Raw genomic sequence first — 15,813 nt, 5'->3', positions numbered from 1 at the left:
CTTGAGGTCCAAATAGTCCAGGTCCTGCTTCAGTTGCTTGTACGTGTCGTCCACCTGCCACCCAAGAAACAATTTTAATTGACAATCATGGCTATGAAATTCTCAATTCTGCGTGAATGCTGAGAGACAATGTCGCCATGTCAAAATGGCAAAGTAGCTCACCGATATTTTCATATCTTGACTGGTTAAGTATCCCATTCAATATGGTTGATAGACTTATTTATTTCAGTAGCTTAATTTAAAAAAGAGAAACTCATCCAGATTCATGAAACACATGGCCCAACTCCGACCTGATTCCTTACGTCTTTTTGCTTTTTTCTTGCGTATGATGTCATTGTGGCTTTAAGAGCCAATTTGGTTGTAAATTGGTTTTAAAAATCTTTTTAAAAACATTGTTTACACTGCTGAACGCAAGTGCGTCTATGACATATAAATATATAACGTAAATCGGCATGTCACTACAAATCACTATTATCTCGCGATGGAATTATTGTCTACAACTCTTTTTTTCCCACTCGAATCCAAGATTGATGCCACTGGCAGTCAAATGACTCATTTGTCAAGTCAACAAGTGAAGTCAAGTCAAGTCAGGAACATGTTGTAGGAAAACATGTTCCTTCAATCACGTTGGAATCCACTGAGCGACATTGCCTTCATTCATTAGGAGAGAAACGCGTGTCTCAGCAGTCACACTCAATTCAAGTAATATTCACACGGATCACAAGAATTTTACAGCCCATCTTATCTTTGCGCAGAAGTGTCGTTCCTGGCACGACCACAACGCTAACAACACAGACCAATGAAAACATCGTCAGCCAACGATCCAGCCAGCGCCATTTCCACAGCCAGCAAAGCAGCCAAAGCGGACACAAGCCAAGGAAGCGACATAATACGTTACCAAAAAAAAAAAAAAAACACACACACACACAGAAGCCAAGCAGCCAAGAGCCCAACACACTGCTTCCTCTTAGTACTCGTGAGCCCGTGCCAAGATGACTAATGAGGATTTTGAGGTAGAGGCTGCCACTAAACACAATGCTGACTGACATCGATCTCCTATGTTATCTGCTCAGCTCGGTGGTTTGTTTTTCATTTTTCCAATACTTTTTAAACTTTTTTTTTTCACTATAATCACCTTTTTGTGAAAAACGCATATTCAATGGGTTTTTTTTTTCCAATTTCAAATGCATTCAATGGATGTCAATTACGCGTCGATTTTTGCTATTCACGGGCCGCCCCAGTTCCTCCCCGAGGGTCCACTGTCGTAATTTTGAAAAACTGCTACATCACAGGTCTAGTATGATTTTAGAAAAAGGTGATGGGGTAAGTTAAAAAGGTAAGGATTTTGGAGTGGTCTCCGCCTTCTGTCCCACTCAAATAGATCCGACCCTGTAATGAGCAAGCGCCATTCATCTGCAGTCCGGCAGAAGTTCTAAAAACACCAACAAGTCACTACATTTGTTGCTAGTCGCTATTTTTGAGGTTTGCGAATGTCACTAAATATGGTGAGGTCATTGGATTGACAACACTGAGTAAACGCTCGCTTTGTCGCAACACCCTTACTCTGAAGAGCTGCAATGTTGGCACAGTTTTGCTTTAGCCATAATTAGCTTTTGCTAACAGGCAATTGAATATTTGGCTATGATATCACTGTGGCGGTGGTGGGGGGACCCCTAATTGATGCTTTTTCAGAACGCCCTTGTTCTAGCCCTGGTCACTATGGTAACAAAAGCCACATTTATCAAATACATTGTGAAAGAAAAGACTGCTTTCCTATGGGCAACCTCTACCAGGCCTCGCCATGATGAAGGCGGCGGGGTGGGCCGCCCACCTGCGTTTCGCCCAACAGGTGGGTTAGGGTAGGAGCGGGGCCGACGCTGAGGAGGGGGCCGGCGGTCGACAGGCCGTGGCGCTGCAGCTGCTCCAGCGTGTGCTGGCGGACGGCCGCCATTTTGGCCTGCTGTCGGCGCAGCTGAATGAGCAGCAGGGTGAGCTCATCGGGCTGACGCCGGCATCATTTTGACCACACACACAAACACACACCGGTAATTTGAAACGGTGCCTCGAAGCCATAAATTGAAACATTGACACTGTCTCGTCAAATCCCAATTTGAAATTCCAGCCCTTATTTTAACTCTATCCCTCATTTGAAACCCCATTTCGAAACCGGAACCCTGGCTTGAAACACCCAAGTGGAAATGCAAAACTATGTTTACAACCCTAACCCGGACTTCACGTGCGAAAAAACTCAACATTTGAAACCCCAATCTCTGTCTTGAAACCCTAATTTGAATCCCCAACGCTGGCTAGAAGTGCACTTCTGAAACCCTGACCCTTGTTTCAAACTGTAATATCGCCTTAAAACCATCACTTGAACCCTAAAACTGACTTGAAAGCTACAACCTTGTTTGAAACCCAAACCAAAGGATTAAAACCCGAAATTGAAACCATAACACTTTTTTGGGAGCAATACTACGCCAGTCGTGCATAAAAGTACCAGTTAGAGGATTAGTATGACATGACAGTTAACAACAGAGCGCAGCAGTCATGGAAATATTTGCATCTATAATATCGGTTGTTAAATGGATATAGATTTTCTTCTTCTTTATTTTAGCCGAGTCAGACGTACCGTTTTGCCGTGGAGGCTGGGCGCACTGACCGTGTGTGTCATGTAGTTGGATGGAGTCAAAGAGCGTCTGTCCATCGTGGATGCCTGCAGCACACAAAGCCTGTTTCAGTACAATTTCTAGACTAATGTACAAGATGAAGTACTGAACGCAGGTGTGAGTACTCTTACTGGCTCTGTGACTGCTCGCACGCGAGGAACTGAAACGATGATTGCGCTCAGTGGAGCAAACTTTGCAGTGTCCCAATGACTGACAAGAATGAGTGCGACTGAATGGTGGCGCAACGAATGAATCCAAGGTGACAAACTCCCGACAACAAACAAGTGTCAACAATTCACATCATTTCTTGTTTATATGACGCTTGCTGCCAAACCGATTTTGAAACCTTAACCCTAAACCTGGCATGAAACCGTAGGACAGGTTTAAAAACCTCATTCATGATGATGATGATGATTTTACCTTGAAGACCTGTGACGTGGTCCTGCGAGGTGAAATGGCAAACATTGTGTCCGCCGTCGACGCATCGGCCAAGGGTCTCACTGTCACGCGGCCGACCGGCGTGTGCGGGCGGCGTGCGGGCGAAAAGGCTCTGCTCGTACCCGGCGGAGGCCCCGGCGGCGGGATGTCCGCGGGCGAGGGCGGTACGGACACACAGCGTGGCGGCCCGTTGTGTTTGGCGGCGGGGGGAAGGGCGGTCGGCGGACGGGCGCCAAAAGGGTAGTCCGGAGCGGGCGTATAGAGGGGCGCCGTGGGGCTGCCGTGGCGGTACTGCTGACGCTGCTGCCACTCGTACAACTGCAGCACCGTGTTGGAACCCGGACCGCCCAGATCGGGGGTGAGGCGGAAGTGGCTCATGCGGTCCTGAGCATACTTGTACTCGCCGAGGCGTGCCAGCGGGGGGCTGTGGCGAGGGGTCTTTGGCAGGGTCTGGTGTGAATCCAGAGTGCCGAACTTGGGTTGGCAGGGCGGCGTTCTTCGGGGGAGGGTGCTGTCTCGGGATGGAGGACTGTCGTAACACAATGCACAAGTGTCAGGCTACCGCCCATTTTCCGTATTCACAACAGTTTTTCCGTATTTTATGAAAACTTTGAGGGAGGAAAGATGTGTTTAATTTTCAAATAGAGCTGTAGCATGAAATGTCATAAAAGTGAGGCACTAAGTATTTTCCCAAGTATAAGGTATCCTCGGGGATAAACCAATTAGTCAAAGAGTCGAGTCAATTTCACGACAGTGAAACAGTTTTAAGCTTCAAGTCGTATATTCGCGCAAGTGGTTTTGCCATCTCGTGTTCCAGTTGGCCAATTTCCAAAGGACGAGCTATTAGCCCTGGCAAAATGTATTTAAGTTAGGCTTACACTAAAATAAAGAGGCCAAAGATGGATTGGATGGAAGATAAAAATATGTAACATATAACACACACCCCAAATTATCTTTGTCCTCTTGCACCATGAACCAATATCTACAGTTTATCTACTTCAATTAGTTGTGAGCTTGCTTAACACTTTTACTTGCAGTCTCTACTTGTTACGTTACAATCAAGTGCCAAAAACATTGTCTTCAATACTTGCTTTGTATGTTCACAAAGCTCGGTGTCATATCTGTCACTTACCCTTTGCGCTCGGATTTCTGCACCTTGACCCACTGCTCCACTTGTCCCAGAGTACTCCTCCTCCTCATTTCCAGAGGAGCTTCCGGGACCCTCTGATACGTCCCCGCCGCAATCCCGTTAGGCTCCAAGATGGGGCTGGGCGTTTCCACCAGGCCATTCCTGGCGCCGACGCCCGTAGGCAGCGTGGAGGCGGACCGCGAGGGCGCTCGAGACGGCACCCTGGACACGGGCATCGACGAGGACGCGTGATCTGGAGGCGGGACGGCGGCGGTCATGGGGTTGGCGGGGAGGGAGGTGTGCGTGTCCATCTCCGTGGCGACGGGAGAGTCTTTGTGGAAGCCGTGGCGGTCGTCCGGCTGGTGATGGATGGGCTCCAGGAGAACCTCGTGGACGGCGGGTCTCTGGGGTTCCGGAGCCTTGTGGTTGTTGACGTGGTTGGTGTGCGTGTCGGTCTGATGACGCATCATGTGGAAGTGAGCCGACTGCTCAGATAGTCTGTTAAGAGTCAAGAGTCAAATTTGAAAACCCGAAATCCCTAAGCCCTGTCTAAGATATCAAACAAATAAAAACCAAAGCTTCAAACCTTAATTTGGAATCCAAAACTAGACTTGAAAGCTTAATTTGACCCCCTCCCAAGCGTGAAACCTGAACAATGGATTCAAACCCAAAACAGAAGCGCTAAACCTGTCTTCAAATAGTAATTTGGAAACCTAATACTAAGTACAAACCCTAATTCTGAACTCTATCCATTATTTACAACCCTAATTTGAAACTCTAACCCTGACTTGAAATCCTGGAAGGAAACTCTGGCTCAATACCCTAATTTGAAATCATAACCCAAGTTAGAAACCCTAATTTGAAGCGCTAACCTCAAGCTATAATTTGAAATCAAACCCTAGGTTTGAAACCCTAACAGTGGCTTCAAACCCGAATCTGATGCCCTAACCTTGATGTGAAACCCTAATTTGAAGCGCTAGCCATGACCTCAACCCCAAATCTGAAGCTCTAACCTTGAAAAACATTAACAATTGCCTTGAAGCCGTATTAAAAATCCTAACCCTAATTTGAAGCCCTAACCCTAAATGTCAGACCTAAATTCAAATCCTTGTTTCGAACGCAAGACATTATAGCCTCCTCACCCATGATTGAAACTGACTTCAACTTCAGATTAATGTTACACACACACACACACACACACACACACACACACACACACACACACACACACATACACACACACACACACACACACACACACACACACACAAATCCGTGCAGTACACACGTGACATCCAAGCAAGGAAAGAACAAGTTTCAATGGCATTTGTACCTTAGGTCGAAATGCAGCATCTGAAAGCTTTACCGGGAATTTCATTTGAGTGTGTGAGGGCAGCCGATGTGTTTGTAAACGTGTTTGTGTGTGTATGTTGGTGTGCGAGTCGTTGTACTGCTGCTGTCTTTATGCCAAGAACACTTTGTAATTAATTTGGTCCGACCTGACTGTTTGGGGACCCGCTTAACTGGCAATTTAACGCTCCAACGCTTACGCAAACAGAACTACCGTTTGACCCAAAAATCTAACTATTCGGAGTTCAACCAAATTCTCTTCAGGAAAAAAAAGAAAGAAAAAAAAGTATTGCAATACTGTGCGCGTTTGTGCGTGTGCGTGGGACGGCACGTGTGTATGTGAGTGCGCGATCCTGACCTGCCGTCGCCCGTGTCGACGGGGCCTCTCATGTTGGCGGCCTGATTCATGGCCCTCAGCCAGGTGTTCATGTCCTCCTGCGTGTCGGCGCTGAAGTAGTACGTCCGCATGCCCGTGTGCTCCGCCTGAGAGCCAATCATAGAGCTGCGTTTGTAACAATGCGAGCGCCCGCTCGGGTGGCCGGCCTGCGGCGGGGGGGAGACACAGAGCGCAGCAAAGGTGTCACGACGTCCTACCGACCGGAGAGCAGACGAGGCGGAGCCGAGTACACCGAGCACACCAAGAAATGACAACACAGACGACAACTGTGGCAGCCAGTCACGACCATCAAAGACGCAGCTTTCCACCGATGAGAGAAGGAACACAACATAAAACCCCAACAACATAAAACCCCAACTGTCCCTCCCCGCCCCCAAAGTTGACCCATGAGGCTGCTTTTGCACTTGTCTGTCTTGCGATGTATCTTTGTGTGTATGTGTCTGTGTTTTGGATTGGATTGGATAAACTTTATTGTCAAATGTGCTGTAGCACAGATGGAATTTCTTCCCTCTCAACACAAAACAAGTTTATGCCCGTGTGTCTGCATCTGAGTAAAAACCCTACTTTGAAAGCCTAACCCTGGTTTGAAACCCTACTTTGAAATACTAAGTCTAGTTAAAACCCTACTTTGAAAATCTAACCCTAGTTTAAAATCCCGCACTTTAGTGCTTGTGTGTCGGTGTCCGTCTCTGTGTGTCTGTCTGTTTTTTGTAAGTGCAGGTCTATCTGGGTGCGTACGTGCGTGCGTGACAAGAGGGAGGGAACGCAACAAGGAACCTCACAAATGTTTCTAGCTACTCGCACAAAAACAAATTGTTAGAAAACTATTTGAGATAATAATTTTAAAAAACATTATCCTCCATGGAGTCTGTATCTGATTCATTCATAATTAAAACGCTGGATTTGGCCAGCTAAGAGCCTTTCATCTTTTCTAACTGCATCTTTTCAAATATATTTTTCAACAGTTATCCTGAGAACAATGTGAGGTTTTTCCACATTAATACAACACAAACACATCACTCGCACAAAAGTATTGAGACGCAGGCCGTAAAAAAAAAAAAAAATCAATGGATGTTTGTTTGTTTTTTCCCACACTGGCTATTTTCCCCCCCTCAATGTCCCTGAATGAGTGTCCCTGAACAGCACCAAAGAGAGCTTACCAGAGTGCTTTTAGTGTCTGCGTGGGTGGTTAGCGCTAAAGTAATAATAAGTACGGGGTGGCTATTAGTTTCCTCGTCCATTGGATTAAAAATAAATATTAAAAAGGTGGCTATTGCGGAAGAAGAACGCCTGCGAGGGAGATTGTTTATCTGAAGAAAAAAAAAATCCAGGTTTTCTTTCCCTTGGAGATGGTTGAGCTCGACAAAGCTGGAGAGACACACAAAACAGCAACCAGGGTTCACGTTCAGGCCAGACTGCATCCCTTCCGTAAACTGTATGCCTCACTTTCAACCTGTTCTGCATTGGCTGGTTGCACCAACAGTCGCCCCTCTCCACCTTGCTGGCACACAAATTCACTGCTCAACCCCCCCAAGTGGGCATGAAAGGCGAAGAGCAATCACAGGGAAGATGCGGCAGGAACTTTCCACACATCCATGATGCATCAGAGGGAAAACCGGCAGCTCCTCAAAAAGGAATAGAAATGCATTTTGATTCCGTTTTTAACTTATATTTTTTTAGCAACAAAAATAAAGGCCATCCAGCTCTCGCTACTCTTTCCAAGCACGAAGGTTTTCTTACGTTGATAGATCATCATAAGTTGTGAAGGACTCAACTTTTTGGCACCGCTGTGTTGGGTTTACAACACAAAATGGCAGACTTTAACCACCAGGTGTTGATTGAAGGACAGCTAAGAGTCACTTAACCAAATAACAAAAACAAAAGTTTCATTTCACAAAAAAAAAAAACAAGGGGAAAAAAAGGCCTCCATTATGTTGTTTAGCGCCCCATTGGATGATGTCACGCTCTTTACGCAGCTAATAGCCGTCCCGCCTGGCTTCCTTTCTGTCACGTCGCGTGTCCGCCAGCAGGTGGCGGGTTTTCTCCTCCGCCATCGGCACACCTGCTCGTAATTTCGGGCTGATTACCCCCCTTTATTTAGAGACTCCGGCAGTCATCTCACTGCCGGAGAATTCCACGCCGTGCCATATTGCTCTCGCGCTCGATTTCGCTATTTGTCGTTCGACCTGTTGCCTTTTTGCCTTACGGCCGATTACTCTTGTTATTCGCGTTTCGCTTCTAGATTTTGTATTAATTGTATTTCCGCCAATTCAGGCCCCCCTCGCGTCGTCTTGTTTTCCGCGAGCGTTTTCAGTTGTAGTTTCCTTCTTTGTTATTCCTGGTCCTTATTTGACCAGCGTTTTGTGTTACCGTTTTTTCCCTGTCGGGCTCTTTCTGTTTTTGTCATTAAAGACACTCTTTTCTTTGACAAGATTCTTTCGTTGTCTGTTTTTCCGGGGATCCAAACCTTTATTTCATTGTTCTGCACGGAGCGATATTATCGCTTCGGACAGAACGTGTCACTTTCACTCTCCTCGCTTTACTTACCATTGATGTCTTCCTTCCCGTCCTTTTCCACGCACACATCATTCTCACGTGTCCTCACGCTATTTAAAGAGAGCATTGTGCTAGTAAAGATAAGCCGAGCGCCGCACAGCTACTCCTGATAAACGTGGATTCTCTCAAACTGGGGATTGATTTTACCGTGGGGGGGAAAAAAACAGCATCCAAACGGAGACAATGATAGCCTCTGGGTGACTCTCTTTCAAGTCTGCTGCTTTAATGGGATAAAATAGTCTAGTTATAAAGAGGAAAAAAATCAGGTTAGGCGGAATATAACACACTTCAAAGACATTCTCCAGGATTTTTTCCATAAAGGTGGACTATGTTAGAAAAAAAATCACATATACATACACATCTATATAAAGAGAGAGAGAGAGAGAGCTACCTTAGATTTTACCATTTTTATAAAAATACTTAGCTTACAAGCATTTTTCGTGGAAACTCGTGTTTTTTTGGGGGGGGGGGCGGGAAATATAATTTATTTCCGCACATCGCGGAGTTCCACTGACTATGTCAGCACCCCAACCCAAAATGGAAAAATATGGATTACCATGAAGCTGTGCCAGGACGAAATAGGGTTGTGGACCACTGCATTAGTGCATGCATGCAGAAGGTCAAGGCTCGAAATAACAGGTTTCACAGTTCGCAAGTCGAAATGTGTATTTTGCGCCTCATCAAAACACATTGAATAGCAAAACTAAAAATGACAGATTATTCAGTTTTTCCAACAGTAGAACGGAAAAGACGGTCCCAAAAAGCTTCGCTGGTCTGGATGTACGCACATTACAATGGAGCAAAGCGCACACACGTCACCAACGTGGGGACAGTCAGAGGTCGAGACTAGCTTGCAAGAAAGGAACTTCAGCTGGGTGGCAAGTGAGGCTAAATGAATTTTGGAGTCAGTAATCATCGCTTCCATGGCGATGAATCCTATTTCTGTCAACCAGTGCTCTCTTGAAGGGAATACAAGGCAAGATAGAGAAGCCACGCTACTTGCTAAGCTAATCTAAGGTTGACATGGCTCATGCTTTTAATCCACATTGAAGCGCTTGGGTGATCGAGGACACATGTTCAAGTGGGGCACATCCAATTCTGAACAGCAAAACAGCCGGCAAATAAATATGTCTGTACCCGAGAGAGAAAAATATACTGTACTCAATAGCGCAAGAAAGAATCGGAAATGAATTACGTTCCATTACAGCCGACATCAGCCAGGAGGAGGATATATCCTCACTAAGGTCGCAGGTCCCCAAGGGTTAATCTGCGAAAAATTGCTCCTTAGACAGTTGCTTCTCAAATGAAGTCATTGATTCGCCAGAGAAAAACGTTATTTCGAGCCTTGATGGTAGATGTGACTTGAACAAGAAGCCCCACAAAGACCCACAAACATAAAAGTACAAGGGAAGGAAAAAGCAAATAGCAAAGTGGCACAATGACAAGTTGATCACCATCATGCATCGAGACAAGTGACATTTTGTCTCGTACGATGTAGCTCCACATCCGACAAGGGGGAGAGAGTACCTATTTTATGTGAGGACTCTCAATGTGACACACTCGCAGGGGTGTGTGGGAGGTGTGTCCCGGTCGGGCAGCCAACCAATGGAAAGAGAGGGAAGAGGAGGTGGAGGGTGGATTTTTAATTGTCACACTCTTCATACACCGATTTCTCAGCCCGGATCGACAAACCTGGTGGTAAACAGTGGTACCTTAACGGAGATTTTTGTCATGTGTTTTTGTGCGGTTTTTTTTTCATTCTAGTGTTTGAATCTCAGAATTAAATAGTAATGACAAATAGAAAGTAAAGAATTAAACGGTGTTTATAAAATGTTTTCGATTCATTGAATGAACATTGTGTGTTGCTCTTTCTGGCGTGTGCGTTTTGACCACCAGGGGTCAGCATCATACATACATTTAATTCAGATTTGATAATGTAAGATGAAGATGACCATTGGAACTAAGTTGTGTTGCTTTCGTTTTTTTGTTTTTTTTCCCCAGAGGATAAAGAATATGACAGTGTTACATTGTCTGTTTATATGTGTTGCTGCACAATGTGTTCAAATATCAAATGTTTATAACTACCACAATATTGACGCTACTTTCATTAGGTTTTGCATTTCATACTCGCTTTACAATTCAAGTGCACAACTTTGTTTTTGTTGTTAAATAAATAGATAGATAAATAAATAAACTACACATCAAAGCCATGATGATGACAGCATGCTGATTAAGCACAAGCAGCTCCAGAATTAGAAATTATGGTTAATAATACTGACAATTTCAAAAATAAAAAATAAAAAAATGGGAGCACTCAAAGTAAAATATTTTTGTCAAAACCAAGCAAGAGATAGCCTGTAGCTTGTCAGTCAAGGTAACAATGTATTTCTTGGGCATTGGATGGATCGGATTTAGTTGAACAGGCCCTTTTAAATACATAAATAAGTAAACAAACAAGTAAATAAATAAGGGTGTGGGCTAGTGGGGGAAAGAGACACAGGTGAGTTTGTTTTAAGCTCTTAAGAGCATCGTGACAACCCTGAAAAAGTAGAATAATTTGAAACATTTTGAACAATAAACCTCATTTGGAGGTGACAAATACCAAGCACGCTGTGTATCTTATTTGGAGAACTGTGTAAGCAAGACATTGTTATTGCTTGCTTAAAGCATTATTGTATGATTTATGATTTATTGGCAGTGAGAGAGCGAGAAAAGGTGTTACGGATTCTTGAAAAGGTGTCTTTCAGTGAATTGAAAACGGCTTTTAAAAAGTTAAAAACGTTTAAAGTGAGTGGAAGCAGTTATTTTTTTGTCCTTATATTTTTGAAACTTTCGGGTTATCTTCTAATAATGATGATGAAAAAAGGGGTTGATGTGTGACCAATTTATTACCCTACTGCCACATAGACTATAATACAAGTTAAAAGATGAATATCACCTGCAGTATTAAAGTTACTAATCACGAGAGCTGACAGTTTGATGTTTTAATTAGGGAGCGTGATAAATCCCTCATCCTCCATCAATCAATCACTTTTGAACAGAACTTCCACTCTAACTCTCTAATTACTATGGCATTAAATATTAATGACACCATGAGAAGGTCTTCAAATGAGCGTGGCTGTTTGGGATTCCTCCAGTCGCGGGTGTGCATGCTTTCCCTTCAGCGCCACTTCCCAAAATAAGCCAGATAGGTTTTATTTATAGCCAGAGGTGTAGAATCCCAAACGCGATCCAGCATGGTCGCAAACAGCTCTGACACGGCATGCCGACAATCGCGCATTCAAACATTCAAATATGACTTCAGGGTAGCATCAACAACTGTGTCCAAATACTTGCAATATTGTTTTTTGTTTTTTTTAACCATATGTATTTATTCATGTATCTCAAATATACTTTTATACTTTTTTTCCCCAAAGTAATTTAAGCTTAAATGCAAATGTATTGTACTTAAAAAAGTTCAATACAATTATACTTGGGGAAAAAAAGAAAATGTTTCACTGGAAGAAAACGGCCATCTGCATTGCTACAAGCTTCATTCGAAAATGTTTGATTGTAGTTATTTGTATTTTCCAATGTTGTGGTCACAGAAACAAAAGAAAATAAAAATCAGGAATTATTTGCAAATCAAATTGCTCGAAAGTGCATCAACATTTTTGCTGTGACAACGAAACAAACATAACAGCAGGGTTCTTGGAAAAGTATGCTGAAAAAAATGTTATAAAAAAATTCAAATCTGACCATCTGTCAGTTTTGAAATAAACTAATTTAGGCCCCCACGATAGAATACGAGTGAGCGCTTCATGTCGTTGCATCCCTAGTGCGTTGAATCCAGTTACGGAATTGTGCCAAAGGGAAATCAATTCCACAGAGGTGTCCGTATTAAAACTTCCTTCTTGACAGCCGTAACAAATTTCACGACAGCAGGTGCTCAGTGACAAATCATGCCGGAGGGCTTTGCCCCTTGACAGTAGTAAAAACACATCTCACAACAACAGATGGGCCATGTTGATCCAGAAAGGCATTACAATTATGGAAGGGCGATATCATAATTGAGTGACTATATTTAAGAAAGATCGCAGCGGCCTGTGTATTTACTTAAGCGTCTTGTTTGGTACAACGGTTCACGGGTAAAACTTAAATACACTGTGAAACCAGGACGTCGATTCCTTTTTGCACCATTTGTACAGCTACTGTGGCAAACTGAGTATGTATTCCTTTCCACGGGGCAGCAACAACAACTTAAAAGTGCCTTTAAGAGGCGGGGCCTGCTGAGGTGCCATGTGACATTGGAAGGTTTACATTCGAGTGTCTAGGTGTGAGCTGTGGCCGACAGCAGCTCCTGCGTGAGCATGCCCATGTGTGTTGGGGTGTGTCACTGCTTTGTTATTGCTCATAATTCAACTTGTTATCATTGTTTTATGGATGAATTTATTTACGTGCAGATCTTTGTTTGAGCTGCAGTTGCTTTTTAAAATTATATTCTTGAAAATCAAGCTGCTTGAGTTGATTGGAGTTTTACGGCATCAATGGTCCGATAGAATAATATTTTGGGCAAAAATATTTTTAAAACATCATGATGTCAAAATCATAGACCCATCAAAAAATGAGATTGCAAAAAATGTGCTCCTACCATGCGGGCAGGCTGCAGTTGACTTCCGACGAATCACTTTATGTAACACAATCAATTCTCTTGCTGATAGTTACATAATAATAATAATAAGGTCTTTCAAGCTTATTTTATAAATTAGAATAGGAAAACAAAGTTTGATGGTTTGCGCAGAAGGTAACACGGCTAAATGACAAAAGAGGCCAACGTACCTTGAAGGCATACTTGCGGCTGACGTGGTCCTCGGGTCCCACGGGCGAAATGACATAGCTGGGAAGAGGAATGCTGCCCAGGACCGCCTCCTCTCTACTGTCTGTGTTGGGTGAGGGGAGGGAATGGGGGTAAGTTGGGGGAGAAAAAGAGTGAGGAGGAAATAAGAATTCATACTTATCACCTGCGAATTTCAGCAAATTTTAAGTCTTAGCACTTTCACTTTTTCTTTGGTATTTTTGTGACGACAACAAAAAAAAAAGGAACAACCTCAACAAGGCTTGCTAAGAGAAGAAATATATCTATATATATATATATTGCGCGTCGTCTCGCACGCGGTCTGTCCTTCCGTCTGCCCCTTTTCAAAACGTACCTACTTCACCGCGCCGCTGCGCGCCGCCACTGCGCGCCGCCACTGCGCGCCGCCACTGCGCCGCTCAGGCAGTGGCTCACTACGATCGCGCGGGCATCTTAGCGAAAAAATGTTGTCTACCCACAAGCATTGCAATGAAATTGTTAGTTATTTAGTAGAGCTAAACATCTCTTTATTTTCGCGATAAGCAATGAAGATGAACGAAAAGTAGAACCAAGCAACAACACTTTTGTGGGCCGAAGGCCCACCTTACCGGCCTTCTGCAGGAACTAGCTGATGAGCCGCCCGGAGGGCGGCGAACCAGCTAGTACAGTATAAAGCGACAAGTGTATGGAATATAGAACAGTTCGACCTTGAAACACATTATTTCAATCTCATGTATCCATCCATCAGTACGACCTTGAAACACATTATTTCATCTCATTTATCCATCCATCCATCCATCCATATTCTGATCTGCCTAATCCTCACAAGGGTCGAGGGGGCGTGCCAGAGCCTATCCCAGCTGTCTGCGGGCAATAGGTGGGGGACACCCTCAACCAGTTGCCAGCCAATCACAGGGCACACAGAGGCGAACAACCATCCGCACTCACACTAACATCTATGGACAATTTAGAGTGTTCAATAAGCCTGCCATGCATGTTTTTGGAATGTGGGAGGAAACCGGAGCACCCGGAGAAAACCTACGCAGGCCCGGGGAGAACATGCAAACTCCACACAGGAAAGCCAGAGCTAGGATCGAAACCGGTAGCTCTGCAATGTGAGGTCGATGCACTGGACCACCGGGCCGCTAATCTCAATTATTTCAACAAAAAAAAAATACGTTCCACCTTTGAGTTTCCAGCATCATTAATTTAACTGAGCCAAAAATTCAACCGCAATGTGAAGGTCAACAATTCTCAAATATGTGAACAGAGGGAGTTTTCCATCTTAATTAGTTTCTATAAATAACACGAAGTATTTGTTTCCACTGAGGTTGTGTGCGTGTGTGCGCGTGTGAGAGAGTAATGAACAATGTTGTAACACTGTAGAAAGACGCAGCAGCACCTGTGCCCGCCTGACGGCCAGGGGGCCATTAAAGCCGGATTAAAAGGGAAGGTAATTGTTTAAAAATAATACAAGGACCCTTGGAGGTGACATTCCCCAAATGTCGTGCTCTGACGGACGGTGTTTTTATCTGCACATTCACAAACACGCACGCAGTTGCAAGATAGGAAGTAGATGGGCCAGACTGGAGTCAGGGCAGCCGAAAATGTTCTTGAGCCTCTTAAGTAAAATAATTGAATGGGGAGGAGGCCTTTCATCATGTTGAGTGCAGAAAAAAAACATGTGAGGAGAGAAAAGGGTGAGGGAGGAAAAAAAAAGATGAAAAAAGCTGAAGAATTGATTTCCTCGCTGAAGGCGAGGAGGCGTGTCCGAAAGTGTTTGATTGACTTGATGAAGACGAAATGACATAAAATGTCGCGGGGAACAGACGGAGGTGGATGCGAGTGTAATTCTTCATCTTAGCGAGACAATTAAGTAGGCTTTCCCATATTTTTCTGTACCCGGTGCACACGGCAAGGCCCATAAAGGCATGCTTGGATGATTTTGCAACACCTTGGGTATGAACATTCCAAAAAAATGTCAAGGAGGGAGACAATTTTAACGACACATGGACATACGCAACATTGTGGAGCAAGCACAGTTTATGTTCAAGAGAGAAACAGTCAGACAGTACAGTTGAGGTAAAATCAAAAATTGAATGATTTTTACACTTCAACAGCTTCACTACCTTCATACAAACACGTGGTTGAAAAACAAATGACAGAATATTTGTAGAATATGTTGTCATGTTATGTATTTGAGGATCAGATGGATACCAAAACTTACTAAGATAAGATAAGATATCCTTTATTCGTCCCACACTGGGGAAATTTACAGCCTCCAGCAACAAGAATGTAGCTGTTAACGTTGCAAAAATCCAAGATGTCTGCAGCTCAACTGAGCACCTTTCAAATCCTGCTGACTCACGCTTAAGAATACACTGAAGAAACACTGCATGCAACTAGTGTGTAAAAAAAAAGATATCAATTTATTTATTTTATT

General features: G+C 43.9%; 1 protein-coding gene across 12 annotated transcripts in view; it reads right to left on the bottom strand.

The window, feature by feature from the left end:
- Window positions 1-15,813, bottom strand: part of LOC127597482 (pleckstrin homology domain-containing family A member 7-like) — a 75,824-nt gene that overhangs the window by 12,881 nt on the left and 47,130 nt on the right. For 4 of the 12 annotated variants that reach the window (XM_052060530.1, XM_052060532.1, XM_052060534.1 and 1 more), the window contains 7 exons: window positions 13,355-13,455; window positions 5,942-6,126; window positions 4,237-4,731; window positions 3,087-3,633; window positions 2,630-2,713; window positions 1,832-2,002; window positions 1-54 (listed from right to left, as the gene is read on the bottom strand). In XM_052060530.1, the coding sequence (XP_051916490.1) occupies window positions 1-54; window positions 1,832-2,002; window positions 2,630-2,713; window positions 3,087-3,633; window positions 4,237-4,731; window positions 5,942-6,126; window positions 13,355-13,455 (1,637 nt within the window). Of the gene's footprint in view, window positions 55-1,831; window positions 2,003-2,629; window positions 2,714-3,086; window positions 3,634-4,236; window positions 4,732-5,941; window positions 6,127-10,063; window positions 11,951-13,354; window positions 13,456-15,813 lie in introns of those variants that run through there. The other 8 variants (XM_052060535.1, XM_052060537.1, XM_052060536.1 and 5 more) reach the window with 6 other exon arrangements.

The sequence above is a fragment of the Hippocampus zosterae genome, chromosome 3, assembly GCF_025434085.1.
Source record: "Hippocampus zosterae strain Florida chromosome 3, ASM2543408v3, whole genome shotgun sequence".
Classification (NCBI taxonomy): Eukaryota; Metazoa; Chordata; class Actinopteri; order Syngnathiformes; family Syngnathidae; genus Hippocampus; species Hippocampus zosterae.
This window is presented reverse-complemented; position numbering and strand designations above follow the sequence as displayed.